General features: G+C 40.5%; 1 protein-coding gene across 1 annotated transcript in view; it reads left to right on the top strand.

Annotated features, from left to right (window-relative positions):
* The first annotated feature begins 2,172 nt into the window (after positions 1-2,172).
* Positions 2,173-16,911, top strand: part of LEMD3 (LEM domain containing 3) — a 30,346-nt gene continuing 15,607 nt past the window's right edge. The window contains exons 1-4 of the mRNA XM_044422938.1: positions 2,173-3,765; positions 8,946-8,980; positions 9,809-9,872; positions 15,984-16,051. Of these exons, the coding sequence (XP_044278873.1) occupies positions 2,223-3,765; positions 8,946-8,980; positions 9,809-9,872; positions 15,984-16,051 (1,710 nt within the window). The 5' untranslated portion in view covers positions 2,173-2,222. The remainder of the gene's footprint in view (positions 3,766-8,945; positions 8,981-9,808; positions 9,873-15,983; positions 16,052-16,911) is intronic.

Raw genomic sequence — 16,911 nt, 5'->3', positions numbered from 1 at the left:
GTTGGATTCTAGCTCCGAGCAGCCGTTTAAAATCTGCCTTGCTCTCTATGCCGCTGCGCACAGTGTCTGAATCTAAGGACGGCAGCCAGGATAAGGCGTCCACAACAGAGAAAAGTGATCCGTAGTCACTATCTTGGCAAAAACCAGCCGCAGACGCTGTTATCCTTCCGGCCAGCGATGAGGCTTGCCGCAGCCCCTCCACAAACACACTGCATTTCACATGCGTGATCTTGATCTTAGAAAGCCCGCTCAGCCGGCTGTCTCTACCTCCCACCTCCCGCTCCCAAGAGCCGGCGGGCGGGGCGGGACGCGTCTCTTCCAGGGTGACGGGCGGGTCTAGGCCACAGCCTAGTGCGCACGCGTCAGTTCCGGTCGGCGGGGACCAAAGCGGTAGAAAAATAAACGCTTCACGGGGCCACCACTTCGCGTTCTTAATAGACATTTCCACATGGGGGGCATTTGGGAACTGGACCTACGGCAGTTTTTCCCTGTCTACACGGGGAGCGGTTTAGACGGTTCCTTGTCTTTGCAGCGCATTGAATTAATCACCGCCAAAAAATTCTCACTGAATGAGGCTGTTTTCTCTTTGGCAGCAGAAATAGCGCTTTCTTGTTTTGGTTTAAATGCTGAACACGGTATTTGGGAGAAATAAAGCTGGGTTTATTGGGGGGGGGGGAGAGGGTGGCGGTTAAAGCCAGAATATAGTCCATGACTTATGTGTATACATAAGTGGAATAAACAGGCTACGTTGGATTCCTTCCTGGCTCCTCTGCCAAAACAATGGGGTAACAGGAAGTCCCATTGTACTTTCTAGGCCTGCGACAGGATCACTTGCACGGAGGCAGAAGATGGGTATACACAGGCCGGCCCTACCATTAGATGGAATGAGGTGGGGGGGGGGTTGTGTGTGCCCTTTGAACAGCTCTGTGCTGGCTGAGATTGACTGATAGCCTCAGAGGCGGTGGAGGATGCTGCCCCATTGCCACAGTTTAAATCCGATTTGTTCCATTTGGCTGGCGACTTCCATACCTGGAATAGGGAGGGGTGCTATCTTGTCTTCTCCTCAGGCACCGATGGCTTGCACAAAATAGGGGACCTGTAGCTGGACCTCCCACAGTGCCCAGGATTGCTGGCATGCGGAGTCAGGACCAACAGCATCAAGTGGGAAGGAACTGTTGATTAGCTCTTTTCAGGCTGCATCTTGTACACATACAGAGAGTGAGTCCCATTGAAATCAGTGGGCTTTGCTTTCATGTAAGCACAGATAGATAGCACAGATAGATTTATGCTGCAACAGATTAACACGGATGGTTTTGTGGATGTGTGGCATGCACAGTGTGATTTACCCCAGTAGTTACTGGCCCATATTGTTTATTCTGCCTCCTGGATGAGGAAAGCCTGCCAAATTGATTCACATTTGATACCTGTGCCCCATTAGAACTTGAAGCTAAGGTTTTATATGAGGCTGGAAAGGCACACTGAGTGATAAATGTCTACACTATAATCTTGGATTTCAAATAGGAAGTTTCTTGTGCCTTTCAGAACTGTAGGAAGAAATTAACTGGTGCAGATTCTCCTGCCATTTAACCTTCATAATATTATAGTTGAATTTCTGCATCATGTACCCTTTGTTTAAACTATCAAAGGTAGCTCTGTCACCGTAAGGTTGCTTTTAAAAATAAAAGTAAAAGCTTTCTCTTATTCTTTTGGATAGAAAAAGTAGCATGTCAGTTATACTCCTAGTCTTGCACTATTTTAAGGAGTAATACCTTCAGACTTTTTTGAACATCAGGTGCATCCAGCTTTGACCTCGAATTGGCAGGTATATAACTAAGCTGAGGGTTGTATATAAACTGTATTAGCAGCATTTATAACGTAGACATTAGACAAAAACGCAGCAGGTTGAACCTTCTAATCTGCTAAACATCTTTTTTCATTAGGGGCGAATACAATCCTTTGAGGAATCAAAATCTTATCCGGCCCAGCTTTGTTGTAAGCAGTTGAGTGTGTAGTTTAGAGAGTGATTACTGCCCTCTCAGAGTTGCCTAAATTTCTATGCATTCCCAGCACTTAAAACTCCCCGCACATGGAGGATCTCTTCCCTCGCTGCAGTCAGGGAACCGGAACTCTAATTCGAGAACATTAAGGCTGCGGCCTCTGGGCGGAGACGGGAGCTCGGCGCGTGGGTAGGAAGCGGCTGCGGCGGCGGTTGAAGGAGGAAAATGGCGGCGGCCGCCGCGCAGCTCACTGATGAGGAGCTTTTCTCCGAACTGAGGCGACTCGGCTTCTCCCCGGGGCCGGTGACGGAGAGCACTCGGCCAGTCTATCTGAAAAAGCTCAAGAAGCTACGGGAGGAAGAGCGGGCTGGCGGGGCCCGCGGCGTCGCCACCAACAAGACCCGGAACAGTAACAACAATAACCTAGGGGCAGGAGGCGGCGGCGGCGGCGGCTTGGGGGCCAGGCTGGCCAGCGCCGACTTCTCCGCTTTGCCCGGCGCGGGCGGCGGCGGCGGCGGCCGGGCTCGCGCAGCTCCTTTCGGCGGCGGCAAAGTCCTGCTGGGCTTTAGCTCTGACGAGTCGGATGTGGAGGCCAGTCCCAGGGGCCAGGCTGGCGCCGCCGGCAGCCGGAGGGAACGGGGCTCAAGCTCACGCCGGGACCTGAGGCCTGCAGCAGCGTTGGGCGCTGGCTGCCTCAATAACAGCGCCTTGGCGGAGGCGCCGGCGCGGAGGAAGCCCAATGCCTGGTGGGGGGCGACGGCTAGACAGGCGACGGTCACGGCAGGGGCTCGGGAGCAGACTGAGGGCGGGAGGGAGCCGGGCGACGGCGAAGAGGATGACGGCGACGAGGAGGAGAGGAGGGAGGGAGAGCTGCATCGGGAGCGATATAAGACCCGGGCAGTGAACGGGAACAGGTTCTTTTCCTACACCGGCGCGACAAGGAGGGACAAATATTCGGACTCCGAGGAGGAGGAGGAGGAGGAGGAGACGGCGGTGGGGTCGACCGAGGCTAAGCAGCAGGTATTGAAAGAGGACTCGCTCGCTCGCCACTACCTGGCCAGAAAAAGCCTTAGCAAATGTACCCAGTTCTCAGCCCGTAAATGTGCTGCAACTGGCGATGGCTTGATGGAGGCAGGCCAGGGGCGCGGCGGCTCAGTGAACATCAGGGTGGGGGCAGCTGCAGCGGCTGCCGGGGGAAACATTAAGGAGAGCGGGGAAAGTCGCGAGGAAGATGAAGAGGAAGCAGCAACAGCTAAAAGAGATGGTGAACCTCTAGAGTCAAGTCCTCTTATCCCTAGATATCGCTGCAGCTCCTCTAAGAAAGCCCATCAGCTGTTGCTTCCACCACTGCTGGCTGACTTGGACAGTAGCAAAATGACTGATTCTCTGGGTGGTAACAGGAAAACAGCCAATAATCATGTCCTCACTGGTGCACTTGGTGGCTACAGTACTGAACCCAGGATCTATACTGCAACCAACAGTCTCTCTCCAGGTGCTACTACTTCTGCCTCCACTAGAATTAATCACTCCAACCACACAGGTTCCAATCATACCTATCTGAAAAACACCTACAAACAGAAGCTTTCTGAGCCAGAGGAAGATCTTCTTCAGCAATTCAAGAGAGAAGAAATATCTACCACAGGAGGCTTCAGTGCTCACTACCTGTCTATGTTCCTCTTAACTGCTGCATGCTTATTCTTTCTCATGCTGGGACTCACTTACCTAAGAATGAGAGGTTCAGGAGCAGCAGAGGATGTGGGAGTTGATAGTAAGTATTAAGAATTGGACTTAATACGTGCTGTGCTATTTAAGTCTGTGTGTGAATCCTACAAATGTCGCAAGTGGTAAGTGAAATCTGAGTAATACTGTTTTGTGACTGGTGAACTCTTAATTTTTGCTTATGTAGAATCAGCTTTTCTGTTTCAGCAGTGGAATTAAGAACAGTAGCTTTAAACCATCGTGGTCTTTCCTATATCCCAGATTCCATAGTTTGTGTATAGTTTTTATGCTTGATTGGAACATGTCTATACTTTAATTATACATCTGTCAAGGTTGATGAAGACTTTGGGTAGAAGTTAGTGCACTTATTATCTACCAAATTATGTATATTTTATTTCTAAGAAAAGCATAGTCCCAAGTCTAAAAATGGAAAGCTAATCCAAAATTTTTGACTTGTAGGTCTTGTGATGGCTCTGGGAGATGAATCCAATTTGAAATGGTGTTTGACTTGCAGATATTCTTCCCCAGTAATTGTTGGCATATAACAGGCTAATTCAGACATTACAGAACTTGCGTGCAGGAGATACATTGCATAAAAGAGATTATAATAGCATTTTGAACCATTTTATAACCTGTCAGTTCTGGCATTGAACTGTTTTCCATGTACAAATTTGTAATGCGTAAAGTTACTCAGAAGCCCATTTTAATTTTAGAATGTACTCTTTTTAGGATTCTGGAATGGCATTGAAATACAAGTTATGCCTGAACATGGAACAGGAGCAATGATGGAGCTGCACATGCCAGTCCTGGTTCCAGAGTTCATGACTGCTTCATGTTGAACTGGGAAGGCCATGGGGGCTTCTTTTCAGGATTGAATGAGACTAGAAGCCTTCATGTGTCCAGAATCCCTGCTTTATCAGATTTCCCAGCTGCACAAAGCAGTTTATTTGAGTTCAAGTGAATGTGAATAAAAGCCTTCTGTGGACCTTAGCATTCTTCATGAGGAGGTCTGGAACTGAGAGGCCAGAACTGGCTCTTGTGAGGATGCTTGGAGGGAGGGAACTAATGACACTTCTTATTTGTGTTACCTTTTCAGAGCTGAATAGTGCTTTAGTTTCATGTGCATATATAACATGTGCTGTAATATAGCTGCAATTCTATGCATGTCTACTCAGAAATCAGTCCTTTTAAGATTAATAGGGATTAATTCTGGGTAGCTGTGTAGAGGATTGTAGCCTCTGTTGCTCATCTGTCTAGGAATTCTGACAGTTGAAGTGAAAAAATAGATGTGAGAAGAAACGTGTTTGACTTCAGTTGAGGAGGCATTTGGCAATAGGAATTCCTGAATAGGAAGAAACAGTTGTTCCTTGGTGTTCTAGTAGATGCGGTGTGTTATTTAATGGATAAAACCTCTGTCTTAATGTGTTCGGTATACAAGAGAAAAGAGAGTGTACACAAAAACCTAGTATTCTCCTTCCTTCTATTATAAGGCATTTTTAATATTTAATAATTTCTTATTACTTGGAATTCAGTGATTTTGAATGGATGCAAGATTTTGAAAAATACTTTTCATCTTGTTGCTCTTATTTCTTGTGTTCTGCTTCATTGTTGACAATATCACAGCGTCCCTTCCTTGATGAAGTGGAAAAAGCAGAACTTGCTGGTTTCTCTATCTTATATAGATAAAATATTGGTAACTTCTGAAAATACTATTTTTACCAGAAAAGTACAGATAAGATAATTTAAAATCTGGAAACTAAAGTGTTATTTGTTTTTTTCCATTCTTTAGATAAAGCCATATTTAGCCAAATACAGTGATCATTGAATATTATAATATTTCTAGCTTATGTGTTGTGTTTGACCACTTTTTATTAAGCCCTAATTACTTGGTTAAAATATGGTTTTGAGTCCAAAAAGGCTGATAAAAGATTTTTAGAACTGTATTTTTTAAATTAAAAGTATAGCTGTACTTGTTAACAGAGACTTGAAAAGTTACATCTGGGAGTGCATGCTTTATAATGCTGGGTTTCCACTAATTTCACAATTTATGAATCCGCACTCAGAATACTTAGCAGAGGTAGTTGTATTAATAAGTGGAGGAAGAAATTGGTGACAAAAATTATTTTTCCAGAGTTGTGGCACTTGTTCTTAGGCTATATTTTAAAGGTTTATCTGTAATGGTATCTAGTGCTTATGTTGCATTTGGATTTTTAAAATTTCAAACCACCAAATTGGACTGCTGGTTTGGCAAATGGACCCAGTATAGGGTCCTGAGGAAAGGTTTCTCCCCTTATTAATTTGTTATATGGTAATGCTATCTGGTCCTCTCACTTCCTGGCAAATAGATGGGGAAGAAATGGAGGTAGTGACAGATTTTATTTTCCTGGGCTCCAAGATCACCGCAAACAGGGACTGCAGCCAAGAAATTAAAAAACGCTTGCTGCTGGGGAGGAAAGCTATGGCAAATCTAGATAGCATACTAAAAAGCAGAAACATCACCCTGCCAGCAAAAGTGCGTACAGTCAAGGCTATGGTTTTCCCAGTTGCAATGTGTGGCTGTGAAAGCTGGACCATAAGGAAGGCTGAGTGCTGAAGGATTGAGGCCTTTGAGTTGCGGTGCTGGAGGAGACTCCTGAGAGTCCCTTGGACCGCAAGGTGATCAAACTGGTCAGTCCTAGAGGAGATCAACCCTGACTGCTCTTTAGAAGGCCAGATACTGAAGATGAAACTCAAATACTTTGGCCAGCTAATGAGAAGGAAGGACTCCCTGGAGAAGAGCCTAATGCTGGGAACAATAGATGACAAAAGAAGAAGGGGACGGCAGAGGGTGAGGTGGCTAGATGGAGTCACTGAAGCAGTTGGTGTGAGCTTAAGTGGATTCCGGGGCATAGTGGAGGCCAGGAAGACCTGGAGGAATGTTGTCCATGGGGTCGCGATGTGTCGGACATGGCTTCGCAACTAACAACAACAATGCTAATATATGATTGCAACTTATGGTTGTCATAAATAAAGTTAACAAATAGTTAAAATAACAAAAATCCAATGGAGGAATATTACAGTCATATATATAAGTATGGACTTTTCACTGTAGGCCACATTTATTAAGGAAATGCAGTTTCAATTTTAAGAGCTGAATTGTGTTTGAGAGTTTCATATTATGTGGTTAGTTTCCAAGTTTTCTTGGTGTCAAAAATAGCAGATATAAGTATCTTTTCATTCTAACTTCCAACTGTATAGTAGTTGAGTACTGCAATTTGTGTTAAACATGCTGATGGACAAGAGAACTTACTGTATTTCTGAGATGCTAGGCAGCAATCAAAACAGTTGCGGGAAGAGCCATAGCTGAGTTAAAGTACATGCTTTGCATGCAGAAGTTCCGAAATTGGATCTGTGGCATCTTTAAGTAGGGTTAGGAAACCTTCTTCTCTGGAGAACTTATACAGTGCTTAGCTAGATGAACTGATGGTCTGACCTTGGGAAAGTCAGTTTCTGTGTTCCTGTTTTACACAATCAGAGGCAAATGAGGATTTACCTCCAAGGGTACCTGTAGGATGCATTTGTTTGCAGACTCACACAAATTGTATTACAACTTCATTTTTATGTTTATACCTAAACATATAATGGAATGGCCCAGTGCAGACACAATAAGTCAATGTCTAATGGAGTGGAAATGAGTCATGTCCTGACATTTGTGTTTTGTTTCTCCTCTTCACTCCTATCACATAGCTAGCGTCATCAAAGATACCTTAGTTTGATGTGATACATGAATTTAAAAAACTGGCATAAAGGTTACATCTAATCAGGATATGGACATGTGTCAAACTATGGGCTTGCTGTTATGTCTGAATCAATGAGCACTGGGCTATCACTGAAAACAGCAGCCAAATATTAAATTCCTTCTCCTTCCTCTTCCAATAATGTGCGGTACAACTTTGTTTCCTGAGGTCATTACGCTGTACTTTTCCTCACCCTTCTTCTACCAAGAGTAGCTTGATTGCTCAATAAACATTTACTGCTTGGTACAGTACTCTCCTGTGCATGCTATCTTTGTGAATCCACATGGTACTGTTATTTTGACAGTAGCACAGTGTTTCATTCGAGGACTGAATTCAGATAACACATTTCCAGTGAAGCAATCCATATCTTTCATTATGTCAGTTGATCCAGTTTTGGAGGAGTTTCTCAAAACATAGGTTGTAGATTAAGGTGTAGTTGTAAGCTAAAGTTTTATGAAACCAATAGGCAACTATCATCTCCTGGAAGCTGAGAGTGCAAGTGCAAGGCTTAAGAGTATATGACGTTGAGCTAGGTGGACCTTTGATCTCTCTGTGCTGGTACTATGTACTCACTGACTGGTATTGACTTTCCAAGGTTTCAGACAGAAAACTTTCAAGGCATTGCATCCGGAGCCTTTCGCATATAAACCATGTGCTGTGTTCCTTTCTCTGAGATGGCTTGGAGAATTGGAAATTGTATGCCTGACTGTGTCCAGTATATGGTCCTACCCTGAATCCTATTATATTCAGAGATTTATTGCTTACACTGATCACTTATAAGACAATTAGACTTAGCACTAAGCAAACCCAGGTTTATCCTGAAGTTTATATTTGGCAGAGTACCCTCATTCCATATGTAAGGTATGTTGGCTGCGTTTTCACTTAATGTATTTTTACTACATTTTTTCTTGTACTTCATCCAAAGTTGTGCATTTTAGGATTACATTTTAAGTGTTTCTATGGAATGCCTGATAAAATATGTGCAGTAACATAAACCAGAACTTCTGGGATTTACTTTGTTTTTCCTAGAATCTCAAGGTCTACCAACTGATGTCAGCTTTAAAATAGCGGCACAGGGAAGCTAGGCAGTAGTAGCATTAAGGAACTTGGTGGCTTTGAGCACAAGGATCAAACCAAGCATTTGTTTACAGTATCGGAATTGTGAACTGTGCTTACAGTCTTCACACACAAATAAACTCCTTTTTCTTTCCTCCCATTACACTTCCTTCACTTCATAGCTGCTGTGAAAACATTTGAGAATAAGAAAGTCTTACAGATCTACTTGATATTTTACAGAGATTTACCAATACATCACATCTATCTTCTGTCCACCATTGATGTAAATAGATGCTGCACTAAACCTGATGGTTTAGCTCATTTCTGTAACTTTATTTTAAGTAGTAATGGCATTGAACAGTATTAAGTCAATTTCCTTTTTTTCTCCTGTTAATAGATAAAAAACGGTTCCCTGACAAAATTGGTGTAGAAGTAAGTATATTCTTAATATTCATATTGGGAGTCTGTTCATTAAATTATTGACCTTAACTTCCTAATACTATAAATGTGTTATTGGCCTACGTCTTAGGTAGTCTAACTGTAAGAGTTCTGCATGCTTCATGCTATTCGTTGACAATATGTATCAACTTCTTTGGAAAGCATTGTTTGGTGTGAATTTCTGCTAAGAATTTTGTTATACTTTAAGATTCTACAGAAATCCTAGGATGATGAAAGAAAATAGGTGAACTGAGGAGATCCTTGTTTGATGCAAAGCAGGTTCTGAAAATATTTACTTGGGAGACCTTAGCAATTCCGACAACTTTTCTAGAAGCAAAGAGCACCCACTTGCTTTTGCTAATTTTGCTTTCAATTGCCAATAATTTTAGTTCGTTACTTTAACTAAAAGAGTTCACTGTTGAGATTTCACAGGTTTTGGTAAGATAGATTATACATTATAAGATGAAGGTTTCTAAACATAATCAGCTATTCAAACAAGATCCATACTTCATATCAATTATATGGTTCTTGAGCCAGTCTTGGAATAGTGAGAATAGGATCTGTGTGAAAGTACATAATCTAATCCAGATAATTAGGAAAGAGCATGTGCATTTTCCACAGTTTCCATGTTATAGAGGTGTGCTGTAGACAAATATAAATGAGAAGTGGGAATTGGTCCTGAAAGCATAGGAGTTATACTTCTAAAGTAGGCGGCTTCCACTAGAACCATGTTAATTTCAAACTGTGAATGTTTTAAATAATTTTGGGGGAGGGTTACATGCTCCAATCAAAATTGGTTAACCCTGCTTCTTAAATTTCTAGGCAAACAATTCAATTCTTATGAACAGCCTATACAAAGTTCATGATAAGCTGGCACAAATAGCAGGTAAGCCTTTAAAATTAATATTTAATTGTTGAGATTTCATAACTTTGCATGTGTAAAAATAAATCAGAAGTAATTGTGAGAATAGATAGATTTTAAAGGCTCTTCCTCATTGTAGGACCAAAAAGTAAAAAGAATTAATTTGCATTGTCAGTAAAATTATATTTAATCAGATGTAATACAAGTAAGTGGTAACATACTTTGGCCTTGTTTCACAGATAACCAAGGTTTCCAACCACTTTCCCCTCCCCAACCCTACACCTGGCAGTGGGGGAAATTGAGCAGCATGAACTGGCACACATTCTCATTCACATGACTCATTCACAACAACTCGGGGTTTAATAAATGGTTTGTTGCTTTTTGTCAACTGGTCCTGTATGTTGATTGCACTGTTGAAAAACTAAATACTGCTATATTAATCAATAGAGTAGCTACTTAGTCAGAAGAAACATAGGTAGCTCTGTTGGGGAAAAAAATTCCAAAGTGGAGAAATGCCTTTTATTAGGGCCAGCAAATGTGTTACAAAATAGTGAACAGGCTTTCAAGTTCCCTAGAAATCTTCATTTAAAGGTTAAAACGGTATGACAGGGCAGGCAGGAAGCAAGGAATGGTATAGTTCCCAAAATCTGCTGTTTATAACGTTCTTGAGTTGGAATGCCAGAGGAATTCTGTAGATATATTTGAATTAGCTTCTCATATTGCAAGGCAGATAAATCATAATATGCATTGAGAGCTGCTGGGGCAGAAATTAAAAACTGATATTCCTGACAATATAAAATCTGACAATTACTCAATTTTGTAACAAATTCTAATGGGAATATGTAAGTCAATTATGAGACAATTTGTAAAGCTGGAGATTAAATTTTAGGGTGGGAGCTTGAGTGGGTTGGAGATCATGCAGGGATCATGTTGTAAGCCTCTTGGGGAAATGTTTGGCTAATGGGACAGGGTAAAAATAAAAATAAATAAATAAATTCCCAAAAATTAACTCCCATTTTTGAGTGACTAGAAAGCTATCATAATTTGAGGCTGATCCAATTATGTAGGTGTACTGAATCAGTCCAATCCAGCTGTGAACATAAAAAGTGACAGGTAAAGGTGGACATACCTCCCTGGGGATAGTGATCCAAAGTCAGGATCCCAAATTTCATTGTCCCAAATTAAAAATTCTTTTCTTTCACCACCTGCCTAGTGTATGAAGGCAGGGGGATCTGGTAAATAGCCCCATTAGCCCGGTATGTAGACAAATCCATGAGGGAGTGGTTAGTTCTGCCCTTGTAACTTGTGTCATCAAATATGCTTGGTTTTGGATTCTTCTGTTATTAAAGAGAGGAAGCTTTGTTGGATTGTTCCCTAAATGCTGTACCTATGGATACTATCTGCTTCCTGTGTAGTGAAAATAGCTGAATTAGGTCAACCTTGTTTTGAATACAAATTACATAGTTTAAATTAGTAAATACAGCGTTCAGAGCAGAATTAAGTATGTGAAATAGAGCTGTCAAGAAGTGTACTTCCCCATAGCAGGCCCTATATCTCCAGAAAATGCTTTATGATGGATTGGTGGACTGTGAATAATGGGGCAGGTCTGGCTGGAGTGGGGTGGGGGAATCCAGATGCTTTTTTCCTTTCCATTCACTGCATCATCACAGCCTACCTCATTCAGCAGGATTCCACAACCCTATTTGTAGCCTTTTCATGGGAATGAAGAACCTGTTGGGAAGAGAAGGGGCAGGAATGCCTGCTTCTCCTAGCCTGATTGCACATGCCTAAGTATGGATCAGCACACTGTCGAACTTCAGAGAAATTGAAATTGATTATTTACTTTTCAAGTTAGATTATCTTTTAGCTGAAACATACCACTCTGCATTGGCAACGATTATTGATGATAGGATGTTAGGCAAATGTTTTCGATTATTTTTCAGCAGGAAAACAGGTGTGAAACTTACTGTGAAACATTTCCAGGTTAGCAGATTTTGGTATGATGCAAAGGGATAATTTAGGCACATATTAGAGCTGGGGCATATGCATTGGGAATTTTTAATTTGAGGGCCATACTTCAAATTCAACTGTTCAAATACTGTTGAACTGAAACCTTTCTCCTTGACTATGCTAACTAAGGTTGGTGGGAGTTATGACCCTTCAGATGTGATGACCTATAAAGCCCTAAACGGCTTGGGTCCTGGTTACCTGAAGGAGCGCTTACATCCATATATGCCCAGCCGCCCCTTGAGATCGGCGGGAGAGGCCCTTCTCTGGGAACACTCCGTGAAAGAAATTAGGAGGGTGGGTACTCGGAGGAGGGCTTTCTCTGCGGTGGCGCCTAAGTTATGAAATGCGCTCCCCAGAGAGGTCCGCCTGGCGCCGTCGTTATTTGTTTTTTGGCGCCAGGCGAAGATCTTTTTATTTAAGCGGCATTTTAACTGTTAATATTATTGGATTTTATCTGGCCAGGGCGGCTTATTTCATATTGTATTTTTGTATTTTAATCTAATGTTTATATTTTTTTAATTTAATGATTATAATTATTTTAATTAATTGTTGTAAGCCGCCCCGAGGCTTCAGCGAATGGGGCAGCATAAAAATATTTTAATAAATAAATAAATAAATAAATAAATATGTGGTTCACACCCCTGCCATGCATAATAAGCTCTTTTCTAGCCTGCTGAGCTGTTAACTAAATAGTTTGCAATCTGCCATAGGAAGTGGCTTTGAGCATGTGGAACTGGCAGCACAGTTCTTTACTTCAGGTCTCCATTAATTGGCAATGCCTTATTTTATTTAATTCAAGTTTTACAACATGTTCTTTCTGAAAAGGAATAATAAAAAATGTCAATTCCAATTAAAAAATCAATTCTATTTGTTTACATTTTTTCCTGCAGATATGAGAAGCAGACTTTTCTTGTGAACTTTAGAAAATGAATAACTTGTATATCCTAGCAGTATTGCAGTGGTTGTTGCAATGTATATACTTAGTGTCTGGAGGCAACAATTGCATGATATACCTTATTACTGATGGTAGCGAATAGTTCAGAAATGCATATTCTCATATCTATGAACATTAATTAGGGTTCTATTATACTTTTCTGGCCAGATTAGGAGCAAGCTTTTGGTTCAAAATAGAGTTTTTCTTCACGTAAAGTGTTTAGTAAAATGATCAATACAGAATTTTTAGCCCAGTTGTGCACTTTGTGTTAAAATCATCAAAGTGGCCATGTTCATGCTGTAATTGTCTCTAAGCATTTCCTGATGCAAATCCTTCTTCCCACTCTTGTTTCAAAATATATGTTTATTCTTACAAAATTTTGTTTTCATCAAGGTCCTAACAGATTTAGATGGCAAATTTAAATTGAGCATGTAGTAATGTAACATGGATGTTTACGTTTTAGTAAGAAATTCTGTGCCATCTTTTGAAACATGGAGATGGTTTGCTATAAAATAATTGTTATTTGCTGTTATTGTTATTGCAAAATACTGTTTCTGAAAAATCACATGAATAATTGACCCACTGTTAGCACCAGTGGTAATAGCATCCAAATAAAATTTCAGATGTCTTGGTTAGTTCGCTTTTTTTAATTGGTTGGAGAAACAGGACTATGCGTAGAATTGAATATGGTTATTGATTGTTAAAAAGAGTAAGATGTCAACCCAGTATGTCCAATGTCATAAATAATTGCTGTTTTAGTGTTTGATTGTAGAGAAAATAATAAAATTTGGAAAAAAAGAAGGCTTCGTTAGATAACTTTAGGTGGAAGCTGTGTTGTTTCACTTATACTTTAAAGAGTGAATTTATATCATATGATGCTAATAATATTACTCTTTTTAAATTGAAAAATTCACCTGAATTGTTTTTTCAGTTTTCTTCATGGTATGAAAGAGCACTTTAATTAAGAATGGCATGTTAGCAGGTGCATAGGCACCTGTATGTTTTTGTAGTTGTAGTATATAATATTCTTGCTTTACTGAGCTGGGCCAAAAGTTGTCCCTTTTGTTTGCCATCCAGATCTATCTTTTATTTCATAAACCAAGTTTGCAGGACTTTGTGACTTCAGATCCTTCTGAAATATCTTTCCCCAATAAGATCTTTCCTGAGAGTGTACAAATAGTGAAAACTATTTGTTTATTGGAATAATATCTAGGAATTGTGACCTCCTTGACTTAATGGGTTGTCTTGTTATATGAACCCAGCGGTTCCTGCTTTCCTTCATTGACTTAATCTGCTGGTTTTGTTACACAAAGGTACTACAAACCTTTCAAGTAGCACTGTGGTAATGGCATGAATAAGTTGCTGCTTCTGCCACTATTAGACAGCATCTGTGGAATCTGTAAATGTGTTCCATATGCCAACCTGACTTTCTGTCTTCAGAAAAAGAAGTTACATCAAACCCACTGGGTATAGACCTTTGTGTTTGGCAGGGTCCTGTGTCTAAATGAAGAACTGGACCATATGCCATGGGTTGCCACTCACAGAAGACATTCCCATGGAACTTTGAGCTATGATTTGGGCTGGCCCAAAGTTACTGTGTGGCACACACCTTTTGGTATACTGTAGCTATTTGCATCAGGAATGCTATAAATGAGAATGACTGCCTGGATCAGTGAAGCATTAGACCAGAAGAATTGGATTTTGTGGAGGCTACTCTCCCTTGGTACATGATGTGAATTGGCCCAAAGATTAATTTGGGGTGTACCCTCCCCATCCCTTATTTTTTTGTATATTTCTTGCATGGTGGCAGGATAGTTGTGTGTCTGGCATCTATGTAAAACACTGGGATGGAAGTGATGCTGTGGCAACTCATAAAGGACCCTCTTGATATGTGGGTAACCACAGGAATAATTTGATCTTGTATTCCTCTTTGCAATTTGCTTAAGCAAGTCACTTGCTTCATTATGGGGCTGGCCCCAGGTGAAAGTTACATGGATTATGATTACACATAAAACCATGTGATGGTAGTCCGCAATGATCAATTTTTTTAGGGTAGACCTTGCTAAAAATCAGTCAATGTTATTAGTCTCATTGTAAGAATTTTTGCCTTGGATTGTGAACTAAAGGACAGCAGACATTGGCCAGTATCTTGTCCCTCAACAGACATTGCTGACCCAGTTTCATATTTTTTAAAGAAATAATGTGAGTCAGTTTACAAATGTGCAAAGTTTCATACTTTTAACCACTAATTAAAAATTCTGTTGCATACAGTTTAAATTGCTAGAGTTGCAGACAAATTTAATAAATTTTCAGTGTGCATATTATTATTGCATTGTGTTTATATTCCATGTTGTTTCCTCTTGTGAGAAATTCAAGATAGCTTTCTTAGCTCCATTTATCTTCACAGAAGCATCATGGGAAGTGGGTTAGGATGATAGTCTGTGACAGGCCCAAAGTCACCCAGTAAGCTTCATGGTCAAACAGGGACCCTAGACCTTTTGTGTCACCAGTCCAACACTCTAACCACCACACAACACTGGCTATTATTAAGACTCAGAAAAGCAGCACATCAAATGTAAAATCTATGGATTGGATGCTAAGTTTCCTAGTCCCTTCCTCTCCACTGCAGCCCCCTGGGAAGCCACAATGTACAATGAGATGCTGTGGGAAAATGAGATTGGAACATTTCCTCCTATGACCTTAGCCTAGGATTACAGACTGATTTTGGGGTGATTTCCTTCCAGTATACCCTCACAGACCTCTTGTAGCCCAGTCTATGTTCTTTAGGAAACCTTCCCAAACCCTTTGAAGAGGCTTTTTAGGGAGTAGCATTAAAGAAGGGCTAGGAAATGTTCTTTAGTTAACTTTTTTACGTTAACTAGCCTTAGGATTCAAGTCTCTATATTCAAAATGTCATGCGAATTTATACCATAAATTTAATTCATGATCTAAAGATAAATTGTGTTACTTAGGCTGCAATCCTATGCCCATTTACTTGGGAGTACATCAGACTGAGTGGTCCTGAATAGAAATATACTGTACTGTCAAATGTTGGTAGGGATATCCATGAGTTTAGAAACTGTTTAAACATGTAATAGCTTACAAACACTAAAACATTAATAGTGTAATCCTGTTTAAAGTTCATATTGAGTCATAAATGCATAAAAATAATGAACATTTAATTCTTCTAGGAGATCATGAATGTGGCAACTCTGTCAAGAAAGGTCTTTCTATCCAGGAGGCAGCTACATATTTAAAAGTAAGCAACATGTTGATCTTTTAAAATGGTATAATCTTTGTGTAAATGGTATGCTATTCAGTTCTTTTTTAAGTTTTAAAATATGCTTTTGTTGTAGAAGTGATAAGATGTTGCAAATTACAATACAAGACAGCTTTTTAAAAACCATAGTGGGTTTTCTAACATGCTTTTTTAAAATAGAATAATAGCTGTATTTTTTTTTTAAAAACTTTGTATTCTGTTCTTGTCTGATCAAATGACTCATCAGCTATAATTTTAAAATTCAATGCCATTAAATTAATTTGCCATCTGAATTCTACAGTTTTTAAGGACTATCTGTAGGAAAAGAGAGATGCAAGTGAGTGATAAGGTTTCAAAATAGCAAGCCAAACACTTTGCTTACCTCCCCTCATCTCATCAGGGTTTCATACATTTCTCAATATCTGTTAGGAACATAGAAAGCTGCCTCATGTGGAGCCAGACCATTGGTCCATGTGGCCCAGTACTGTCAGCAGCTTTCCAGGGCTTCAGAAAGGATTCATTCCTAGCCCTACTTAGAGATGCTGGGGATACTGCATCCCCTATGCAGTATCATATATGTGGGAGCAGTACTTGTTACGATATGAGAGGCATAACTGGGAGAAATGAATATATTTGTTGCAAATTAGGAAAAACTCTTGAGCACCAAAGCTTAGCTCTTCTGTGGAGAGGCTGATGCAGGAAAAACACTTGAACACACAGTTTTATGAATACTGTAAAACAGTCATAGAGTCCTGTGTTGGAGAGTGCATGACTGATTCTATTATCATATGATGATGATACGGTTCTATTATTATTACTGGTTCTATTATTACTATCAGGATTCTTTTCCTGATGCTTAG

This window comes from Varanus komodoensis, unplaced genomic scaffold (assembly GCF_004798865.1).
Source record: "Varanus komodoensis strain SLA01 unplaced genomic scaffold, ASM479886v1 scaffold13_1, whole genome shotgun sequence".
Taxonomy (NCBI): Eukaryota; Metazoa; Chordata; class Lepidosauria; order Squamata; family Varanidae; genus Varanus; species Varanus komodoensis.
Note: the sequence above shows the minus strand (reverse complement) of the source record. Positions and strands in the feature narration are given on the sequence as shown.